This window comes from Parasteatoda tepidariorum, chromosome 2 (assembly GCF_982258835.1).
Source record: "Parasteatoda tepidariorum strain Cologne lab strain chromosome 2, Ptep-v5.0, whole genome shotgun sequence".
Lineage (NCBI taxonomy): Eukaryota > Metazoa > Arthropoda > Arachnida > Araneae > Theridiidae > Parasteatoda > Parasteatoda tepidariorum.
Window position 1 is genome coordinate 59,816,968 of NC_141756.1, and position 24,654 is coordinate 59,841,621.

The window sequence follows — 24,654 nt, forward strand, 5'->3', positions numbered from 1 at the left end:
TGGATATATACCTTATAACAATCATGATAAGCAATTTTTATTTTAAGATAAATAACATGACATATGATATATTCTTAAAAAGCATACAGAAAGTTTTAATACATAATATAATAGGTTATACATAAATTTTTCTCTTAAGAAAGGTTTGTCTATAGATGAGTATTTTTAAGGATTAGAACAAAATATACCCAATTCTTTTTAAGATTTTTATTGTATACTAAACCTGTTTCCATCTACTTTACTCTACCTCTTACAAAAATATCCATGTTTAAAGATGAAGTTTTATTGTTGAATCCATAGTTTGGCAGAAAATCTTTCATTTAGAATATTAGTTGAAAGAAAAAACATCTCTTCTAATCAGTCATTTTTTTACTGCTTCTCTCATGACAGCTGGTCAAAAATATTTTCTTGTTTTTGATTATTTCCGTCTAAACCAGAACAATTTCTTAGAGACTGAAAAACACTCTATTTTCAATGATAAAGTTTAAAGATTTCTTTGACACTTGATATAATCTTATATTTTGCATTTTAATGTGTAGAAAGAACTTCGTTTACGTTTTAGCATTTTATTTTTGTTTTGTTAATATTTTTGTTGACTTCCAATGATAGAAAGAGTCATGGATCGAAATGACAACAGCTTTATTATGAGCTAGAAGTGAGGTTACAGAGTTTATATAGTGATGTTTGACATACATATTATGACATACATTTAAGGAAACAGTAGTTACACAAGAGGGGTGTGAGGAAAATTTTTAGAGACAATCTGACAGTTCTCATGACCTTATTGATCTGAGATTAATAATTTATGTGATTACACAAGGAAGTATTGCAAGCTTCACATCCGGGATTTCTCAATGTCCAGCAATTTTATTTGATAAAAGTTTTGTTAATTGCAAAAAATTAAGTTTTATAATGAACATGATGAAATTATATATTATTGAAAAGGGAATGTATATTATAGGTATTGGTGTTATGCGATATGTTTATTCCTGTTTTTGCATTGAATGAATTAAAACATATTTGTTGATTGAATTTCATGAACATTTTAACATGCTCATTAAAATCACAAATATGCTTGAAATGCTTAGAAAACAAGTGTTTAAAATTTATGACCTTTTTTTTCATTCATACAAAAGCAAAAATTTTTTATTAAGATTAGTTGATAATTATAAGACATACAAAAAATTCATTTATTGTAAAATACAAATGAAAATACCATGCGTTACAAGTACGTTATGTGCATTTACAATCCTTGAATAATCTCATTTCCCAATGTTTCTGGAAATTTCCTTCTTTAACTTATGTGTTTATTTCTAATTTAAAATAAACCACTTAGAATATTTTCCCTTTTTTTGTAAAGAATCATTTTAGTAATTTCGTTATTATGCAATTCATGATAGGTAAAGTTGAAAAGCGACTATAACTACTCATACTCAAACAAAATAATTTCTTTCATTAATTCCTTTGTAACATCAAGCATATACTACCAATGTCTTATTCTTATTTAGTATATATATATAGTCAGTATAATATTTCTGAAAAAATTGGGGGTTTTTTCATGAAAAATCCACATGGGTTGGGTTTTTTCTTGAAATCCAGGGATTTGGCAAACCATGTTTTCTACCCATTCTTATTATGCATTTTACCATCATGTAAAGACAGTCAAACTAAACTACACTAACAATAATAAAACAGCAAATTTCTTTGAAAATTAACCAACATTTATTTGTTACTTGTTTAAAATGGCCAATTCTAAAAAAACACACAAGCATTTGCAAAAGCACAAGTGTGTACAAAAAGTTTTTTTTTTTTTTTCTTTAAGCTGAAATAAAGTTGCTTATTGAGGAAAAACGTAATTATTTAAAATGTTGTAAAAAAAATAATAAATAAATAAAACTTCACAATCAACTTTGGTAAAACAGAAATATCCGGAATGAAGCAGATTCAAACAATCAAAATACTAATGTACTAATTTCAGAATGTTCAAACATATAATAATAAAACATTCTGACTGTTACTGATTCTCAGTTATTGTATACTTTTAGTTATTGTAAATCCTTATTTCTAATTGCATTTCATTTCTGAAAATTATCAATAACTGTTACATATCTACAGATTAAAAATTACATTATGAACGGTTAATATTGTTAATAGCATTAAGGGTATAAATGTATCAGTTTTTCTTTTTTTTCAGAAAGTTAATAGCATTTTAGTTTTTATTATATAACCTATCTGAAAAAGAACTTAAACATTGATATAACAGCATCAGAGCAATTATAAATCTTTAAAAAAAATTATAATATTACATAATTTGTTAAAATATGAGTGGTTTTATGTGCAAAGCTTTATAGGAACCAGCCAGATAAACCATGTATGTTGGTACCAGCTTTTCTGGCTGACACCAACAAAATTTCTTAAAGTTGAAATATTTATATTTTTGTCTATTATTGTAAAAAATAATAAAACAGTGCTTAAATTATTGTCAAATTCATAATATTTTAAATTGCTTTACTTTGCTTCTAAATCATAATAGGAGTTAATTTTTCTCATAGCAAGAAATAAAAAAATCTATATTGTATTAGATGTAATAATGATTCACCATAATAGTTGAAAAATTTTTATATCTTCAAACTCTCAGGGTTTGTCTTCTTTTTATCAACTCAGATCCAGAGATGTCCCACTGATTTTTTCTTTTATGTCAAACTTGATGTATAGCCCTATTTAATTTCATTACTTTGAGTTTGTATTATTGTGTAATATTTTGACTTACTCTTTTCCAATGAATCTTAAATCATTTAGCTATATATTTCATCCTCTGTATAAAATTCATTTAACTGTACAAAGTTTTCAAGATTCTGTGGTATTTTAAATATGAGCTTAAATTTCTCTGTTTTATGGTAAAAAGCATATTAAATTATAATGTTATGTTGGCATTTAGTTTTCATGTACTTTTTTAAAAATTATTATGTAGTAATTCTTTTGTTCCTATTTTTTTTTAAATTTGTATGTGTATATATACCTGCCAAATTTGAAAAAAAATTTCTTTTTTCAGAACTACTTGATAAGCGTGCAAAAGTTGTTAGTGAATTGAAATTATATCAAGAAGAAACAAATCATATAAGAAATCTCTTTGCTGAACAAACAGTTGCTAAACAAATTGAAAACACCAGGTTTGTAATTCGTTGAAGTCTTGTCATTTCTTTTAGTGTATCTTTATTTTCTATTAAATAGCTTAAAACAATGTGGCAATTTTCATAAATTTTATACATATCTACAGTTGCATTATCAGAAAAAAATTCATATCACAAGATTTTAGTCTCAAAGAAGGAAATATATTGGCATTTTAAAAATAATTTGTCATGTCTTTGCTTCATATGCAACAATAGCATAAAATTATGTATTATAAATGATTTGCATAATTTTTGTATTTTATAGAAATATATATTTTTTTGTTCTTTTTTAATTATGTTTTCTTAATTTTACATAGATTTACATGTTTTTTTCCGCCTTAGGTGCAACAATTTTCAGTATAATGTTCATGGCAGACTTTTAATCATTTCTTGAAATTTTTATGTTCGACTTTCTTTTATTATATAAAGCTTATCACTATTGATTCCTTCCCTTTCTCACATATTTAAACATTACCATTCCACTGTAAGACCCACTTATAATGAGCCCACATTTAGCGTATATTCCGGCGTATAACGCGCACTTTTAATACAAAAATTAACATTGGAATTTACGGGTGCGCGGTATACGCCGAATATAAAAAATTATAGATTAAAAAAGTTTAAATATAGAAAAATACTTTTATTTCAAAGAAATAACATACCTTTACCTATATACTTTATTGATTTTCGTTATTACATAAATAGTTCATTATATTCGTCTTCCGTTATTTCTTCAGGCACGTCATCACAATCTGTTTCGTCTTCATCATCTGCGTTGCCCTCATCCATAAATAAACAGTCATCTTCTGATCCGTCCAGATTATTTGAAATGATGCATTTTTTGAATGATTTTCTAACCATCTCAGGCTTAATTTCATCCCATACTTTTAATATCCATTCGCACACTGTTTCCAAACTTGCATGACGCATATGTCCTCCTTTCGTAAAGGTTTTCTCGTCCTCCAACATCCAAGTGTTCCACTGTTTTTTAAAATTGGCTTTAAATGGTTTGTTTAAGCAGACGTCCAATGGCTGAACTAATGGTGTCAATCCGCCCGGAATTACTGCCATATCGGTGTTACATTCCTTCAACAATTTTTTTGTATTATCTGTAAGGTGGGACCTAAACATGTCCCACACTAAAAGGCTTTCTGGTTTTCTATTGATACTAGACGAGATATTGCACATGTACAATCCAAATTCGTGCGCGTTATACGAAGAGTATATCTTAAAATTTAAAAAAAGTTATTAGAAATTACGGGTGCGCATTATACGCCGGGGCGGGTTGTGCGCTGGAATATACGGTAATAAAATTCCAGATATAGGAAAATTTGAGTCTTTAGTTCATTACTAAGTTATAATTATATTAAGAGTATTTTTCAAGTGAGCAATTATCTCACTTTTTCTTAAATTTAATTAGGAATAAAGTATAAAATAACATTTAAATAAGGTAAAGCAATTTTAAATGCAAAAATACACTATGTATCGTGACTATGATGGCATGACTCAAATGAAGACTGACACATTTAATCACTGTCTTGTAATAATACTGTTAAGTTATTGCAAAATTTTGAACAGTTTTTCAAATCTAGGAATAGTAAGTTAGTAAAAATATAATGCATTTAGTGTTTTACAGCAAAAATTGATTTAAAACAAAATTATATAGAACTAAACAATCAGCATTAAATAAATATATTTATGCTTCTGAATATAAAGTATTTAGAAGTAATTTATGTGAGTGGTTTTTCCATGTTTCAGTTTTTGTTGCTAAACTTGAATTCAGATTAAGTGAAAGACTGAATTTAATATTTTTCTTTCCTAAAATTTCTTGCAGAATATCGGATCTACTGCTTTAGTTTCTGTTAGATTCAATAAACAAACAAGTTTTTTCCCAATCTTTTTGTGTAGAAATTTGTTTCACTACTCTTTTTCTTTGGTATAGTTTGTCTAATGTAAGAATTTCCCTTGCCATTCGTCTGAGCCTAAGGCGGTGGCTATGACTATGGCGGTGACCGGTCTGTTGTGTTGGCCCGAGAGTGAAGAGAAGCTACCCTACCTGAAATGCGCTATTCTTGTTTCCATAGCAGCAGTTGTCCTTAGACTTTGTGGCGGGGAGAGTTCAAACTCTATAGTAGAAAGTTAATTTACTGAAGAACACCGCATCGTAGATCACTCACAATGATTGTAATTGTGTTAAATACATTTTAATATCTTTAAATTGAGGTTTCTGGCACCTTAAACAGACATGGGAAAAAGTTCCTCTTCCTTTCCTGTGGTAAGAAATGGTTCATGAAATTAATCAAGAATACTTGATACGAACTGTATTTCAGGAAAGCATTTTAAAGTCTTCATTTTTAGATATAAAATGTGTTTTATAGAGTTAAAAAAAAATTATGTATACTTTGATTAGTGCAAATATCTTGCAAAATCCAGGGTCAGCTGAAAATGTATTCATGTGCTTTCTTTTCCTTCCCTTGTTTGAATAGTAAAATAAGTTATGTGATAGAAAATTCGAATTATTATAAACTTTTATTCGATAATTTCAGAGATGGCCGTACTCTTCTGGATTTTCTAGTCAAGAACTATGATGTAAGCTTTTTACATAATTACTCTTATTCTGAGCTACATTATAATTATAGTTGCATTTTTATTTTATTTTTCGATTTACAACACACCATTTTATCATGTGAATGTAATCTTTCTCTATGATAACTGTTTCATTAAGTTCAAAATAAAAGAAATATTTCACGAATTTCAGAAGCATACCAGAGTGTAATTTTCACATATAAGAAACTCAGACTTACTAATTTTTAAGTCTAGGTTTTTATAAAAAATAATACAACATATATTAATATGCATTCATTACAAGAATGAAAGGGAAATGTTTTCCTGTGTCAAAGAGGGGTCACCTTAAGATTAGATGGTTAAATAAGTGTAGAATAAGTAGTATAAGTATAGAGTAAGTATATAATATAAGTTTATGATTATTTTTAGTTTCTTTATATTTGAGCTCACTTCTCTATCTTCCCAAACAAAAAGGGACACATACTTTAATAACCCATTATAGACAGTTTACTTTTAATAAATATTCTTTCAAATTGAAATTATTATATTATTTTATTCTTGTTATTATATTATTTTATTCTACAGGAACAAAAATAAATTGAGATTTTGTTTTTATGAAACAGGTATACTGATTTCTCAAGATAATAATTTAATCTTCCCCAAACTGGTATGATTAATCAAAGATGTAAAGAAATAAATTTAAATAGCTATTGATCTCATCCAGTTTATCAGATCGTTTCATATTTGATATTATGAACAAAAAATATAAATTATATGAAATTTCAACTTGGATTAATTTTACATTTAGCTAATTTTGTACTAACGTATGATGCTTTTGACATCAAAATTTTCCTTTCGAAATTCAGATCAGAAAATGTATTTTAACTATTTTATTTTTTAGCCAATCAAAATATCACAGTTACCAACCCAAAATTTAAAAAAAGAAAGAAAAGAAAAAACAATTGTGCAAATAATCCAATATAAATTCTGTTTTTTTTTTTTTTTTTTTTTTTTTTTTTTTTTTTTTTTTTTTTTTGTCATTGTTTCAACAACAGCAATTCCACGAATTTCTAAGTTATTAAAATTCCTATATTTCAATATGATATAATGATAAGCAAATTTTGATTCTCGCTATTGAGTATTTTTTCAGTCCTTGATTTGCGATAATTAAATTGTAATTTATTAAATCATAATTAATTAGATTGTAATTCATTTTTAGTTTTTGTTCAATTGACTTTTAAATCTCAATGTTTTCAATAGAATATTATTACAACATATGAATTTCAAAACACACTCTTAAATAATCTCTTTTTGACGCAATTTTACAAAAGTAAATGGGGGAAATCATATGCTGACAGAAAAAATTCTTTCCTCTGAGAAAAGAATTGTATGATTCATCATTTTTCAAACTTATTTGCACCACTGGATTAAGGCACTTAAATCTAAGGTTTTTTAGTTTGATTTGAAGATCAACAATTTAAAAAGCAAAAATTATTTGCTAGCTTTAGATTAAATTTTATTGCTAATGAATTGATTTAGATTATTTATTTTATTTTTCAAATGCTTTATTAAATATGTATGTTTTTTCTTTTTGCTAGATAATTTAAATCTTCAATAACAGTTGACATTCAAGTATAAGTAAATTTAACTCAAAATCAGAATGCATTTTCATAAGGATATAAATTTTATTTATAAACATCTATATTCGAAATATGTGTGATTAATAATTTTTTCATGATAATGAAACTTGTATTGAAATAAATGTTTAATTTTTAGTTCAATATTGAATGGATGGATTCTGTGTATATATTTGCGAAAAGTCAATACGAATGTGGTAATTACTTAGCTGCGACACAATATTTGTACCTGTATCGTTTACTTGTAAGTAATCTTATACAGTTGAAATATTATAAATTTTCCACATTTTTAGAGAAGTGATGTAAAAACAATCTTATATTAAAATGTTTCTGATACAATTATTATTTTTTTAATTATTTACATCAAATTTGAAGATTTATTTTTTTGCATTATGTAATTGAGTTTTGGGAAAACTATTAGCTAGGAAATTATGATTTTTGAAAACCACGTATCCTTATGATTGTAAATAAGTAATTTGTCTCACTTTGTTTAAATTTTGAATTAATTTTAATTAAATAGTTAAGACTAACGATTTTTCAGATTTCTAAAAAATTTCATTGCAGTAAAATAATAATTTTTGCAGCCGTGATACTTTTATGAATAGTGATTAAAAAAATGCTTTTAAAATTTTTTAATTTCATTTCAGAGTTATTTAATTTTTAAATTTTGACCATTTCTAATATAACCCAAAAGATTAACAAAAAATATGTATTTCTTCCATCTTTTGTATAGAACAACAACAAAATATTCTTCTTTCATTAAAAAAAGGAAATATTTTAATTAGGGGGCTTGATGTTAATATTTATCTAAACTAATATGGCGAATTATTCTATTCATTCTTTGCCATCAACTCTTGTGCCTTCCTTACCTTAATCGATCATGTAACGTGTCATGTGTCATACTACCTTTTTCACCTTCTTTCAAAGTTTTTATTCATTTTAACGGAATTATTTTTGAATTTAAGTCTTTTTTATCTGAATTTTTAATCATGTATATGTTTAATTTTCATGTTTAATTTTCTTTCAGGTTGAATTTGATTATTCAAACTTATTTATCAGCATGTAAAAGACAAAAGAGTCAATTTAACTTTTTCTGATTTTAATTTCCATTCTTTTGGTTACAGCTTGTACAACAAGTGAATCATTTTCAGGATATATTGTTTCTATTCAGTATTCAAGTACCTAAGTATTTATTATCCATTTCATGGAATAGTGAAAAATTATTTCTTCATTTTAGCTACAAATTAAATTCCTTTCTTTTATTTATTTAACAATTGGTTGATTATTTATTTTATTGACTTTTGGATAAAAATAAAACATTTCCCCAATTGCCCCCACCAGTTAAGCCACAGGGTTGTTGAGGTTCAATTTCATGTCCAACAACCTGATTGTGCCAGTCTGGTCAGCATTGTGCGCTTCAAGCCATCACTGAGGTAGGGTCCAAACCCAGTTTTTTCCAATAACAGTTCAATGTCTTAACCACTGAATAATCGCGACTCTTTTATTAGTATAATTAAGTATAAAATTGTTAAATCAGTTATATATTTGCAGCAAAAATTTATATATTGTGAAAATATTAGCCACAAACTAATTAAATTTTTATGTTAAAGCCAATGAAATTCACTTTTATTTATGATTTAGGATTTTCATTTGGCAAAATGTGAATATCTCCCTTCCTAAAATATTAAAATCACAGTGCCCCTCCCCCTGTATGCCATCTGTGGTCTGTATTTCAAAAGGGGACTTGAAAGCCTTGTTACTTTTACTCTGAGTATTCATGAAAATATGTGAAAAGGATATGAAATGAAGTTAAAAAAGATAAAAGTAACAGAAAAAATCTTTTTCATACCTAGAAAAAAATAAAGTTCTATTAGGAATCTTTTATTAACTTATTGTCTTAGTGCCAGCCTGAACTAGATTCTAGCAGTTTCATTCATAGTGTTTGCTGTGAAATGTAATTTTTTTTTAAAGTTTATTTAAACGAAATTAGAAAAAAATATATAACTTTAATCAACTAGATACTGTAATAACTTTTTTTTGTTAATAAATTATTTTTAAGCAAAAGGAAACTTTTTAATTTTGCAGTTTTTTCTTTTATATGTTTGTATTGTGTTGTAATAAATTACTTTATAATCTTGAAACAATATTTGTTTTAACTTATTTGCATTAAATGTTTTTATTATTTTTATTTGTATTTTCTGTACTCTGTAAATAAATAATGCATAAACCAGTCATGCATACATGCTATACATAAATCAGTCATACATATTATTTTAAAGCAGGATTGAAATATGCCCTACATTAAGATCTCAACTATTTGTTACTTGTGGAAAACATTCATGTCGGATTTTAAGATAGGAGCTATTTTTTCAATATTCATGTGTGAATAAATTTAAAAAATTGAGTATTTATTCTCAACGTGATACATATTCATTTAATAATCACAATTAAAACTCTTATAATTTTTCAAAACATACAAAACCCAACTAGTGTTATTTAAATCCTATAATAGTCCTTGATTTTAATTATAATTATTGTTCTAGTACAAAATATTTGCGTGCATATGTTAGGAAATTTTCATTTGATCCATATCCAAAGTTAAATCACTAGGTTTATACTTGTTGCATCTGTGTATCATGGAAATTCTATTGAGTCATAAAAAAAATTTACAATAAAAAATAGTTTCTTTTTAAGCAATTATACATAAAATAACTTAAGATATGAATATTTTAATGGAGAAAATCAGCATTGATTTCAAGTAAAAAAATATTTGGCTCCATTAAACTTTATTTCTAAAAAAGTCAAAATTGGAAAATTTGAAGTCAAAAGAAGTACAGAAAAAATTAAAAGTATCCAAAAATTTTAATTACTTGTGTTCTTTTAAAGACACATATAAAAATGAAAAAATTGCTTGTTAACTGCACATAGAAAACAACTTTTTTTTTATATTAAGTTGAACTCTGATTGAAAAATTTATGCTTAATTATTTTTTATTGGCTCATTTTTTACTAGCTTAATTTTCTTGTTGCTTTGTGTAGAGGCAAATTATTCAGCTTTGGATCTCATAATAAAGCAGATAATTGTAAAATGTTTATGTGATGTTTTTAAAATGAGAACATAATTGTCTACATCTGGAATGTCAGGTTACCTGCATTTTTTTCCAGTATAATTTTCATTCCTTATTTTATCTCTGTTTTTCAAATATATTTATAACATGTTGGATGGAATTCCAAATTCATTGGGTATTTTCAATTTCTTATGAAAACCCTTTCCGAATCTGCAACTTTTCAGCTAATAATGGTGATGAAACACAAACATGAAAACTCGACATGTTACAACCCTATTAATCATCCACAATTAGTGGCATGTAGCTTTAATAAAATAAAAAAATAGCTGCACTTCAAATAAAACCATGCCTTTCAATCATTTCATTAACCCTCATTGAAATACTTTGCTGCCAAAGTATTGTGTCTTAACTTTTTTTAGGAGTTATAGGCTTTTGATGACTAATTAATAGCTAATTAAATAAGAAAAATGCGGAATGTCGTTCCCCCTTTTGTTTTCCTTAGAAATAACAGCATAAGGAAAAAATTTTAATGAATTCATTGTGGGCAGTTATAAGAAAATAGCCAATTATCTCATTACCCCTTATTTTTCTTTTTTCAAGCATTATTTTGCTACAGAATTCTAGGGATTAAGCAAAATTGATTTGCCAGAATTATGAATTATCCAAGCTTGACTATAATATGTATAAATATTAGTATTTGTTTGCATATAATGTATTTGTTTGAATATGTAAATATTGTAAATCTTCATAGGTGCCATCAACTGATAAAAATTATCTAAATGGTATGTGGGGAAAACTTGCCGCTGAAATTTTAATGCAGAACTGGGATGCGGCTTTAGATGATTTCAATCGTTTGAAAGAATTTATTGACAGTAATGTAAGTGAAGCTGTTCATTTTTATTTGTAAATTCTATCTTTTGTGTATTATTTATTTTATTTAAAAAAAATTATGTCAAATTATTTTTTTTTATTTAAGGAAAGGCTGTTCTATTGTTTTTCTCACTTTAATTTATAGTACTTTGAAATTTTAAATAGATTATCGCAAATCTAATTGTAAAAAATTGAACTAAGACATTTTATTTATCATTAAGTAAAAATATCTAGAGAGTGTTCCACAAAAATTTTACTCATTGTGCAAGAATTACTATTTACGATACTTAGTTGAAAAATATATTGACAATATTTTTTAATTATTCTAATACTGTTTTCTTTTTTTCTTTTCTTCTTTCTTTCTTTTATAAATTTGCAAGCATTGATCTTGTTGAATTGTTATTGTCTCATTACACTGCAATATTGAAAATACTATTTTAATAAACTTTCACTGTATAATGTTTATTGTACTTTCAAAATGCTAAAGAATTTTATCCTATTCAAAATACTGAAAATTTTCATTTCTTCATTTCTTTTATGAACTTAGATGTTTTTCTTTTGATATATTTTAATTCATAAATTTTTGGATGAAATTGATAAAAAAATTATTATTAAACATTTTATTTTATTTATTTATTTTTTTTACAGTTATCTTCATTTTATTTTATCATAAATAAACAAATTCCATTTTCAATTTTGGCAATAAATTTTTTTAATAAATGAAAAAAAAATTTAAATTCTTTTAAATTGTTTTTGTAGTTTATTCTTTACCTATATCACATTATCTACCTATAGACAACAGTGTCACAAAAAAAGGCAAAATTTAAGTGAAAAACAGTAGTTAACATTGTAACTATATTAATTAAAAATTGAAAGCAATTCTCTAAAACCAAAAAGGTTATTCTGATTTTAAAGAATAAAGTTGTGATGTACACTAGGTGTAAAAGGGTTTAACTTTTTTTTATATTTTATTTAATTTTTTGTAATTGAAATTTTATTTATTTATTTTTTACTCTCTAGCCTTTTGGTTCAGCACTCATTACTTTGCAACAAAGAACTTGGCTGATACATTGGAGTCTTTTTGTATTTTTTAATCATGCCAAAGGACAAGATCTAATTATTGATACATTTCTCTTTCAACAACAGTAAGTTTCAATTTATTGTCCAACTGAAATGAAACATAATAAGTTATATTTCAAGCAATCTAAAGTATAATCAATTTTTTTCACTGTAAATTTAAATTGAATATCTCCTCATCAAACAAATTATCAGCTTTATTTTGAGAAACAAAAGAGTTCCTTACTTTTAAAAAAATATAATAGAAATCTGATATAATAGAAGTCGATACTCAGATAGCAGGTAACCCCTAAAAACTTTTTTTACATTTGTAATACCTTTTTGAGAATTGTTATTTGTTTTTATCTATATTAGTTGAAGCTTTGGTTTTAATGAGCTAGAAGAAATATAACTGATAAAAATGCAACTCGCTTTCCTTTACTCACTCTTAACCTAGTCTAATTGCAACCAAAAATCAGACATGGTATCTTTTTTTAACAATTATGAAAAATTGATTGTGCAGTCTTTATATATTTATGTATTTATTTTTTTTTTAATAAAAGAAGAAAATGAAATTTTTTTACTAGTAAATTAGGAAATACTTCAATAGTGTATGTATAACGATCACATGCTAATGATATTCATTAAAAATCAAATTTTATACTAAATGCTTAAGCATTCATTTTTTATGTATATTTTAAAATGTTATGTTTATCCGCTGTTATTTATTGAAAATGTATCTTTCAGTGCACTTTTTAAAAAAAGATTTCATAAAATCATATTAAATTAACACATTTTTTTAGTATGTTTAAAAAATCGAGCAGTTTTTTCATGATGTATGAATAATTTATTACACAGATTTTATTTTACTTTTTACATTATATCTAAAAAGTTTACATTTAGACTAAATGTTATAAACAGGGGATATTTTAGGACTACATATTTAAATAAATTTGCTTGTATAGAATATTTAATTTTAATGTTTGCATTAAAAATGCTAGAATTTTTTACTTTATGTTTGTTTTTAATTATTGCGCAATATTTTACCTTTCTTTCCCCAATTCATTTTTTTTTCTGAAAAAAATCTTAGTTTGATAAAATCTAGTGTTAAAATATAAATTAAAAGGCTGTATTATTTTTTCATTTATTTTCTTCCCAACATTGCTATTTCATAATTAATTCAATTTTAATAAATAAATTTTGTTATTTTTATTTTCGTTTAAGCAAGGATTTCTTTTATTTCAGTTAAACTTCTTAAACATTAAACACTGAGCATTTTATTTTTGTTTCTTTCAATCTTGTTTGGATAATAATGCTGTTAACTAATTATACATGTATTAAAGCATATCCAATGGTACTCACATTATTTCTTTCCATGATTGTTATACATTGGTATATATTGATAATGTTCAGTTCTAATTAATAAATAATTTTGTTATTTTGACTTTCTAAACAAGCATTTATTTTTAAAAATCTACTTTTATCTATATTGATATTGTTATTCAAATTAATAATAAATTTATTAAATGGAAATCATAAAAAATAAGCGTGAAATAATAAATCTAATTTATTTTTTTTAATTCTAAATTTATTTTTAAATATAAATTTTTCTGTGTTTAATATCTATACATTCTTGAATTACAATCAAAATAGTACTAATTTAAAATTAAAAAAATGTTTTCATATTTTTTTCTTTAGAAATTATAGAAAATTTGATTTTGTCTCAACAATGGCCACCCTGTTTTATTGCAATGATAGTAAAATTCATACAAATTTGAAGTCTTAATTTTTGGCAATTATTTTATCTAACCTCAAAGTAATATAAACTTCATTCTCTATATTTAAAAGGTATTTTAATATCTCTCAATTTTTTTTTAAAGTATCTTTATAAAAGGTTGATTTGTTTCATAATTTTTATCTTAGAGTAATTTGGCTGAGGGGTTTTAACAAAAGTTTTTAGAAAATGTGTTGATTACGTTTTTTTATCTAGTGAATTTAATCAACTTAATTTGAAAACTATTTTAAAAGATAACAATAATTAAATTTTCTATGATCATTCATTGCTTCTTTAGATATTTAAATGCTATTCAGACCATTTGCCCTCATATCTTGAGGTATCTCACTACAGCTGTAATTACAAACAAACAAAGACCATCTGTTATGAAAGAATTAGTAAAAGTTATTCAACAGGTTGGTTTAATGTCTGTTTATTAATCATTGCTATTATCAGTAGTTTAAAAATACTTTTGCGAATTCGTTTTTGCATGAGCTTTGATTAGTTTTTCTTTATTTTTTACCTGGTATATTTATGTTACATAATAATGTGATATTTTAGTTCTCTGCTCTTTAGGTATTGTCCAAAATATTTTTATCAATCTACCCTCTTTAGTAGGACCCTATTATTACAACTCTTCCATTATAGCGACCTATACGGTTGAAGCCCGATTTTTTATTCCGTAAGCTTTATATATATATATATATGTGTGTGTGTATGTATTAACACCTATTATAATATCTGAACTGAACTGTTCATTCCAATACCGCAACTGAAATTATGTTTGTTTGTTCTTTTTTTAATTCCAAGAGATTCACTCTAAAAACAGGTATTAAGCATTATTGCTCTTTCTAAATAATAATTTTTTCCATGGAAAATTAATCATTGGAAAGCAAAAGTCGCAAGAAAATGCTTTGATACACTATTTCTTTGGATGTTACCGCTCAACCGTGAAATATCTTGAATTCTCTATGAATGAAGAAAATGTGACAAAACCACCTTCTTCTTTTTTTTTCCCAATTGGTCTTAGACGTACTCAATGTTCAAAAAGATGGTGAAATATTGATTACTTTTCATTATAGAGAACTATCATCCTTGTGTGTAAATCAGAAACCTGTGTGCATTCATCACATTTGTAAATTTATTTACTAAGGTTTTAATGAGTTCGTCTAACTTATTCTTTTCTTGTTTGAAAAGAGCATTCACTCTCTTTGTGAAGTGCTGTGATAATTTTGTTGTTGAAACATGTGGTATTTATCACATTCTTCTTGATTTTATTTTTGGTCAGAACAGAAATAACATATTTTGAAGGAAGTGGATAGAAGAATTATGTTTTTGTCATAAGTCCACTATTAATGAATAAATATTTGCTAATGTTTTGTGTATTCACAATATAGCAACCTCACATTATAATGCCTATTTTCGTTTGGATCACAGGGATCGTTAAATTGAGCATCATCTGTATATACTAACATAATAAAAGTTATAAATTAATCAGTAGTATAAGATTGGCATTCTGATCATTATAGTTATGGATCTTACCAGTATTACTTATTGTTGTTGTTTGCTGCATGTTATTGCTGATCATCACCGTAATGTATAATTTTCCTTCGAATCTTTTTGTAAATGCCAAATTAATTATAATTCTAAAGTCTACTTTTTTGGTGTAATAAATAGTGCAAAATTGAAAGTTTTATTTTTATTTTTTTGGAGTTTTATTAGTACCATTTATTGCCATTTTATATTTGCATGAGTTAGTATCTCTTTTTTCTGATTAACACTGTTAGGTAGCAAGCTACTCTTTTAGTGAATATCAAAAGAATTCAAACTCCGATAATTACTCGTTGGGGTTTTATCAGTACTATTTATATGCATGAGCTATTTTATATTTGCATGAGTTTTTGCTGATTAACACTGTAGTGGGTAGTTAGCCAACTACTCTTCAGATAAATGTCAATGTAATTAAAACTCTAATAATTATATTTAAGGAGTCTTACCAGTATCGGGACCCCATCACCGAATTTGTAGAATGCCTGTATGTGAATTTTGATTTTGATGGTGCTCAAAAAAAATTGAGGGAATGTGAACAAGTATTGGCCAATGATTTTTTCCTCGTGTCTTGCTTAGATGCTTTTATCCAAAATGCAAGACTGGTTATATTTGAAACATTTTGTTGTATTCATCAGTGTTTATCCATCAAGTAAGTTGTATGGTGGTTTAATTTTCTTTTTATGAGTAGTATATATTTTTTTTACTTAACAGAAAGTCGGTATCTATTTTAATTTTTGTTTGTTTCTATTTTCATTTTTGTTAGTTAATTTTAATTAAAATTCCTTTATGCCTGCTCGTAACAAAATCATAATGCTTAGTACTAAAAAAAAAACATACTGTAGATATAATATCATCTTGAAAGAAAAAGAAAATCTTAATTTTCACCTCCCTCTGTAATGATGTTTAATTTTTAATAAATTCTAAAACAGTTTCATCCTGTAATATTGCGATAACTTGTAACAATTTTTTAAATATATGTTCAAACAGGAGGGCAAGGAGTCAATGCTATAAGGCATTGAATCAAAAAAATTAAAATAGCCCTGAAACTTTAAATTTATTATTATTTTTGATCTTTATGCAGGAAATATGATTTCCAAATAAAGTTTTGGCAAAAAAAATAATTAGTTTATAAATATAACATTTTGTTGGGAATAATTAATTTTTACCATAGAATGAATTCCGCTTATGTTTACATAAAAATTAAATATGAAATTATAGTTTTATAACTATCTTTTTTTTGTAATGTTCTTTTTTTTTGTTAAAGAAAAAAATTTCCCTCCCCTTGTGTCGATTGGACTCCTCTTTTCAGAGGAATTTAAACCAAAAATTTGCCCCATGGCATCTGTGCACTTTTGCACAACACTTCTACTGTTAAAATATCATTAAACTTCTTTTCATTCAAAATTGAAAATTTGAGTGTAAAAATTTTTTTAAAAATAAATCTGACTAAAGAATAAATTTATGCAGATTTATAACCAAAACTTTTACTGTATCTGTAATCAACAAGTGGGTTTAATGACTATGGGTAAAGTAAATTTTATATAAGTTTTAAAATAAAAAGTCAAATCTTAGAAATGGATCTTATAATGTGCCCCCTATTTTCTAGCCAAAAAATAATTTGAAACTTTATAAAATTTTGAAGCATTTCCTTTAACAAAAAAAAATCTAAATTATATCTAAGAATTGCTAGTCATATTCACTACCTAATTTGAAACATTTGACAAAACATTCCATAATTATGAAATTTTTCAAACAAATGAAGTTCAAGGATTTATTTTATAAGCAAAGGTGTAAATTGCATAGAGTGAAATAACTATATTATTTTTGCACTGAGAATTATTTAATTTCACAAACAAAAAAATTTGTGCAAGCTTTTTAAGTATTTTTATTCTTTCATAAATATGTGTTACGTTTTTTTTTTTAATTTATTTAATTTAAATAGAATGTTACTTCTGAGCGTTTCCAAAAAAATTGAATCAGTTCACTTTTTATAGGAGCAATTAAATTGTTTTTAATCAACATAAAAAAAATTAGGTTGTTGCATCCTTCAAAAGTCCAATAATCTAACCCAATGGTCTTCAAAGAGTTGGTGTACCTCCATTTTACTAAGTAGTGTAATTCTGGAATGATTTCATTATAAGCCATATTTTTATCATTTATATGAAACCTGAAAATTTTCATCTGTATATATATATATATATATATATATATATATATATATATATATATATATATATATATATATATATATATATATATATATATAAGATGTTTTTTCCTATCTGATTTCATAAATAAATAGCACTTTTTAATTAGCACTCATAGTCTGGCCATTGAATCTTAGTGTGTGAGAATCTTATTATTCAATAAAAGTTATTCTAAATCGTTTTTTTCTTCTTTTTTTTTTCTTCTTCTAATTATACATTTTTAACAGATAGTTTATTTAAATAAAATGTATCCTATTTATGTAGAATGCTGGCGGAGAAACTGAACATGACACCTGAAGATGCAGAGAAATGGATTGTTAATTTAATCAGAAATGCCCGATTAGATGCCAAAATAGATTCTCAGTTGGTAAATAAGCTGCTTTATTTTATTAAATATTTAGTTTATATTTCTATTTATTTTTCATATTCTAAATACAAGAATGTAGAAGTAATTTTGAGAAAGGTCTAATTTTAATGTTCTCGATCTAGTTCATTTAGAAAAATATTCCTAAATTAAAATTTTTAGCTATTAAAATAATTTATAAAATATTTCTTCTATGTTTGTTACCTACTACCAATAACTGTAAGACAGTTTAAGTGTTATTCGTGTTTCTTAATATTAATCATATGTAAGCATTTATCCTATTAATTTTTTGTTAATTTGTACTAACAGAATGAAAGTCTTTGTTATACTTTCGAATTTTCTTAAGTTTCATTCTTTATATTTATTTATTGTGTATGTACTAGTAGCAAAAAATTCATATATTTCACATATGATACAGATGTGCATAAAAACATTGATTACGATAAATATGTGATCTTAAGAGGGTAATGTTAATTTTTAGAAGAAAAAAATTATAACTTGTTTCCTTTAAATATTTAATAAATGTTTTTTTTTTCTTAAGTTAAATAGAGTTATGGATTTATAATTTTTTACGCATGGTGAAGTTACTTGACAAAACTAAACCCTTACCAAATTTTAAATTGAAATGTTTTTATCGTTGTACAATTTTACTACAATACAAATTTTTTTTTAAAAAATCAAAAACATCAATTTTTTTTCCATCTTCTTTTGCTTTCCTTCAATTACAAATCAAGCTCTAATTAAATGCATTAACAATACTTAGTATTCATTTAACAACAAAATGAAAATTTTAGTTAAATTTGTTAATTAATATTCACAAATTAACAAATGCTAAATAAATGAAACCATGATTAGTGTTTTTAACAACCACAAAAGTTTCAATAGCTTTTATACTTGTACTAAACATAAAACTAAATGGGTAGGATTTAAACCAGCAAACTATTTTGCTTACATCTAGTGCAATAGTATATAAGTTACGTTCCATTCTTATCTACATTAAGTCATTTTATTCCTCTCTTCTTATTCTCTAGATCAGGGGTTTCCAACTTGCATGAGGCAGGGGGCCACAAATAAAAAGAAAAATCCAATGGCGGGCCGCAACTTTATCAAAATTTCATGTAGGACTCTTTTATGTTTGAAGGAACATTAAATATTACTGTCAGATTTTTACCAAGTTGTACAAAACAAAAGTATTGAATTACAAATTAAAATAAGAAGTAGATTTTTAAAAATACTTAATTGTTACTAATAATATTTAAAAAGATATTGAATAAATGATAAAAATTCGGGCTACAATAACTTTAATGTGCACCTATGTATTAAACAATTAATGTGCAACAGATATCTAATTGTTAAGATATAAAACTTCAAAAAGGTTGGTATTAAAACTTACATAGTACCACACAAAATGTTTAATGAAAAAATTTAGGTTTGTCTGCTACAACCACCAGAGAATAGATATTTACATCTTAAATTAAAAATTTACAAATGTGTGTGTACAAATGTATTTACAAATGTATTTTCGTCCAAAATGAGTGGTTTCAAAAAGCTAAATTGAAGAATTTCTTCGAGAAAATTTCTGATGCACACATACTGAATTATATTCACAAAATACAAAAAAAAAATGAAATAAAAAAGAGCAGCATTATTTTTGTATTTGAATAAATATTTTCTTAAATGCAAAACCCGAGAAAATAAATTTTTTTGCACCGTTGGTATGTTAAATTTCACAAAAACGAAGAAATTAGGTTTCTATAAACGAGAAAAGTATTTTAAACCCATATAGATTTTTTACGAAAATTGTCCGCAAAAAAATTACAACTAATATATTTTAGTCCGCAGGCCGCCAGTTGGAAACCGCTGCTCTAGATGAAACCTTCATTATCAAAGAAATTATATTTTTTTAAAATATCAGAACCTTAATACATATTTACTTGAAAAAAATTCATGTGCTTTAATACAGTGATTTTTTTTTTTTAAATTTAGCGATTTAAATTGTGACTAAAATTAGGATTTACTGATGGTGGATGTACCGTCTTTCTCCAAATTTTCTTCACGAATCAGTATAAAAATCATCACCTCTAAGAGAGAGGCCTCTTAAAAACATGATTAGCAGGATTCTAACTGTTTTGGTGCTGATTTGATTCGAGAAATCATGATAATCATCTATAAAATGTAACATTGGAATTTGCTCTTCTACTTAAAGAATTTATCCCCTTTGCTCAAATTTGACTCAAACCACTCCATTCCTTAACATACATTTGTGGGTTTTTTAGGAATGCTTGGCTCATGGACTTTATCTAGATTTTTCTTTTGTCAATATAACAAATCATGATTGAATTCAAATGATTTAAAAAAATGCTAAACCCTATTATTGAGACATAGTTTCTTTCTTGTGGTAAAAATTCGCCAGGTTTAATTTTTGGTTAAAATCACTAATGCCCGAAACTGATAAAATTTCCTTTTAAAATATTTGTTTATATCATTTGCGTCGTTGGTATATGTCCCCCTCGATAATTAGAAATCCTTATAAGTCCCCTCAATATTTCAAACAATTAAAGATATTTTTCTGAATTCATCAAAGTTAAAAATGAGAAAGAGATAAAAATATTTAATATTTTTGACAATATTTAGCAGACATAAGAATATTTTTTTATTATGTGTGAAATTTAAAAAGCTTTTTATGACTGTGTATTTTAATTTCATCCCCCTCAAAAATTGGATCCCTTCAATGCCCATGGCAATAGTAATAAATTTTTATGTATTTCTGCTCTGTAATATTTTTTATTGATAAATTTATATTGGTTAAAAAATAGGGTCATGTTGTAATGGGTACAAAAAAACTCTCACCTTATCAACAACTGATTGAAAAGACTAAAGTATTATCTATACGAGCTCAGTTATTGGCCTCTAATGTTGAAAAGAAAGCACCAGTAAGTCATGCAGAAAGAGTAAGTAAATAATTTTAAAGCTCTTATTACTAGTTTTTAGATTTTGTGAAATATTCATGGAATCAACAACATGAGCTAAATTTTTAACTTGTTTTAGTAACTTATGTGAATATTAAATAATTAGGATACTCATTGTAACAAAGAAAATAAATGTATGGATAAGAAAAATTTTTTATATCTTTCACAGAAAGACTTAAAAGTTAATTAAATATACAAACAATATCTGAAAATTTTATTTCAAACATTATAGTTTTTACATTTAAAACATTATAGTTATGAAGCTAATACACAGTTACATGCATTAATCTCTATGTTAAATTGGTCTATGTTCATATAATTAATGTAACTAAATTTTTATGTGGTATTTATTGAAGAAAATATATTGGAAAATTATTCAGTCTTAAATAAATCCATCCATACCAAATTTTCAAGTTTGGTCTAAATTTAAGAGTGAAATATTTGTATCACTATGCAGTATATTTTATTAAAAGGAGAGATACAGTGAAGTCAAAATTTATCAATACAACGTTTTTTTTTTTTTTTTTTTGTTACATTTTTGCTTGCTACCACTCCAAGACTTGAATTCGAGTTTTATGTTTTTATTTTTTTAATAATTCTTCAAATTGTGTCATGCATGATTTTTGAAAGCTAAATTGAAAGATGCTAATAATTTTTAAATTTGATAATCATATTTTATGTATGGTTGGTTGGTGTCGTATTCTCTATTGAATCATATTTCATGGTGTGTTTGAATAGTTTTTGTTATTTCTTCGGCATTAAATGAATACAAATCCTCTTCTGTGGGGTAGTTTAAGAGGTGAAGGCCTGCAGCGACTGCAGGGCAGTTAAAAACATGATATGGTGTCAGTTCCACATTAAGACAGTTGCCACAGTTTTGATATTTTCTAGTCCCATCTGTAGAAATTTTCATGTTTTTATGATGTTTTGTTCTTAGTCTGATGAGAATAGTGGCTGTCTTCCTATCGATGTCAATATTAGTTATTTGATCGTGGGCTTTGATTTTTAAAGGGGTGAATAGTCTTGACTTTGCAAAAGCATTTGCATCTGTCAATGTGGTTGGGATTGTATTTTGATTGAGATCTCTGGCATTTTTAGCCAAGGAATCAGCTATTTCATTGAACTCTAGGTTCACATGGGCGGGAATCCACTGCATGAAGCATTTCTTCCGGAGACGCTGAAGTTTTCCAAGTTGTTCTATGATATTCAGGATTAGGCTTGAGGTATCTTTGCTGAGGGCCTATATTGCCTATATGATATATTTGCATTTACTTAAAATATATTTTACATATATTTTAAGTAAATGCAAATATATCATTTCATAAATGGCTTTTGCCCAGACTTAACAGGAAGTATTAACTAAGCGTAGCAGGCAGCTTCAACCATTGTTTACGTTTAGGGCATTACGAATCTGAAAGAAGAAATTTTGCTTTGCTTACATTTGACACATTATGAGACAGCCTGATACGTAACATGTACCTAAGTTACTGATCTAGTTCAGCATTAGCTTTGTAACGATTTGAAAATTTTGGAATTTTTTAGTTAGCTTCACTCAATTTGTTATTCAAACTTGATGGGAGATGGAAAACAAAGCTCTGAAAAATTAGAAAAATAAAACATTTGTTATAAAAATATTTAATACAAGGGAAGAAATTTTATTAAAAATAAAAAAATGTTGCTCCACTTGCTCAAAAATTTTACATAAACAATTACTTTTTTTTATTTTGTAGGTACCTTATTGGGCAGGACAAGATTTTTAAGACTAAAATATTACAAGTACATATCATTGTTTTTATGTCCTCTTATCATGCATCTATATTTATTAGAATGTGACATATTTTTATTATATTCTGTTATGTAGATTTTAACTTCAATTCTGTTGATTAAATGTGTGAATATTTTACTATAATGTTAAGTTTTAACAAAAAAAAATTGTATATTGTTTATAAGTGCAATACTCAGAATAAAAACAAAACAACTTAATAACTTTTCATTCTACATGTCATATTTTAAGATACAATCTTGATAGTTTGATAAATTGGCTTCGAATTTGTTAATGTAGGCAATATTTTAATTTACAAAATCAGACCTTAAAACATATTTTATCTAAATAAACATACTTTTTTTTTTACAATCAGAGAAAATTACATTAATAAAATTGGTAAAGCATTACATGAAATTATTTTTGTGAAAAAGGTTTTATAATTATGTGCAAAAATGTTTTTAGTTCAAAAGATATGATAAAACACACAAAAAGTGTAACCAACAATAAATTTCCCTAACTTTTGGCTGTTCTTCTGATTTATTTAACTATGGAGATCATATTTTCCAGATAGCAACTAACCCCCCCCCCCCCTATTTTGAGGTTCAGAAATTCAAATCCATTTTAAAAAGTGTTAGTTTATTTAAAGAAAGATCGATATTTTTGTCTGATTTCATGACTTGAAACATCATCTGCACAAATTAATCATATTTAAATTTAGCTCTTTAAACTATTTTTATGTTGCATCTTAATATGTGTACAGGTTATAAAGTTGTTCCGCTTTTTTATTTCCTCCATTATATCTTAATCGTAAATCTTAACAAATCTGTTGTATACAGTTATTTGAATAGTGGCTTTAAATTAGTAGCTATTGTTATTACTTATTTATTCATACTATTTATTTGTACATGTTTATGTAATATTAATCAATTCAGTTTTATTCAAAATAAATAAAACATCTTTAAGAATGTGTATGTGTATATTGCCGCAATATTTTAAGGGAAGCGTTTTAACATAACTTGTTAACTATAACATAGGTTTATAAATTGTATAAATATTTTACTAGAATTCATTTTGCATTTCAATCTAAAACTGTTTTTCCGAAAAATTAACTACGAAAGAGTTGATCATTAATACTAAACTATTTCATTTATTCTCTATACTCATTTCATTTGTTCTTTATACTATGTATTTCAATTCTTTCTTTGTCAATACATTAAAAACAACTTTTTTTCTTTCTTTGCTACTTGTCTAAAAATATCTTCTTTTTTTACTTACACTAATTTTAAACTAAGAAAGAATTGGAAAATAATCTTAACATTGAAATTTTAACTTATATATGTATTCCATAATTTTCATTTGCTGATATTATGAGTATAATTTGAAATAATGTAGCATATATTTTTTATTCAACTAAGCATTTTTAACTATCATTGCTCTTTTAAAATAAAGTTTTCTCTGATGGTGATGACTTTACATTCGTGACTATTAGCAGTTACTTTATTTTTCTTAATTTCATTAGCACCTCAGAACCTCAACAAATAATTGCCAAATCATCTGTATACGTGTTTGAATTATATATATATATATATATATATAATGACAATTAAAATCATGTTAAATCAAATTTATTAAAAAAATTAAATATTAAAACATAAATTT

The 24,654-nt window shown here is 25.5% G+C and overlaps 1 protein-coding gene across 2 annotated transcripts in view; it reads left to right on the forward strand.

Annotated features, from left to right (window-relative positions):
- The window catches only part of eIF3e (eukaryotic translation initiation factor 3 subunit e), a 31,291-nt gene extending 7,331 nt beyond the window's left edge, over positions 1–23,960 (forward strand). Inside the window, exons 3-12 of one of the 2 annotated variants that reach the window (XM_016062728.5) lie at positions 3,053–3,170; positions 5,717–5,759; positions 7,512–7,616; positions 11,191–11,316; positions 12,330–12,454; positions 14,438–14,555; positions 16,128–16,339; positions 18,162–18,264; positions 21,078–21,212; positions 22,961–23,960. In XM_016062728.5, the coding sequence (XP_015918214.1) occupies positions 3,053–3,170; positions 5,717–5,759; positions 7,512–7,616; positions 11,191–11,316; positions 12,330–12,454; positions 14,438–14,555; positions 16,128–16,339; positions 18,162–18,264; positions 21,078–21,212; positions 22,961–22,990 (1,115 nt within the window). In that variant the 3' untranslated portion in view covers positions 22,991–23,960. The remainder of the gene's footprint in view (positions 1–3,052; positions 3,171–5,716; positions 5,760–7,511; positions 7,617–11,190; positions 11,317–12,329; positions 12,455–14,437; positions 14,556–16,127; positions 16,340–18,161; positions 18,265–21,077; positions 21,213–22,960) is intronic. The other variant, XM_043041298.3, reaches the window with a different exon arrangement.
- Positions 23,961–24,654: the final 694 nt, after the last annotated feature.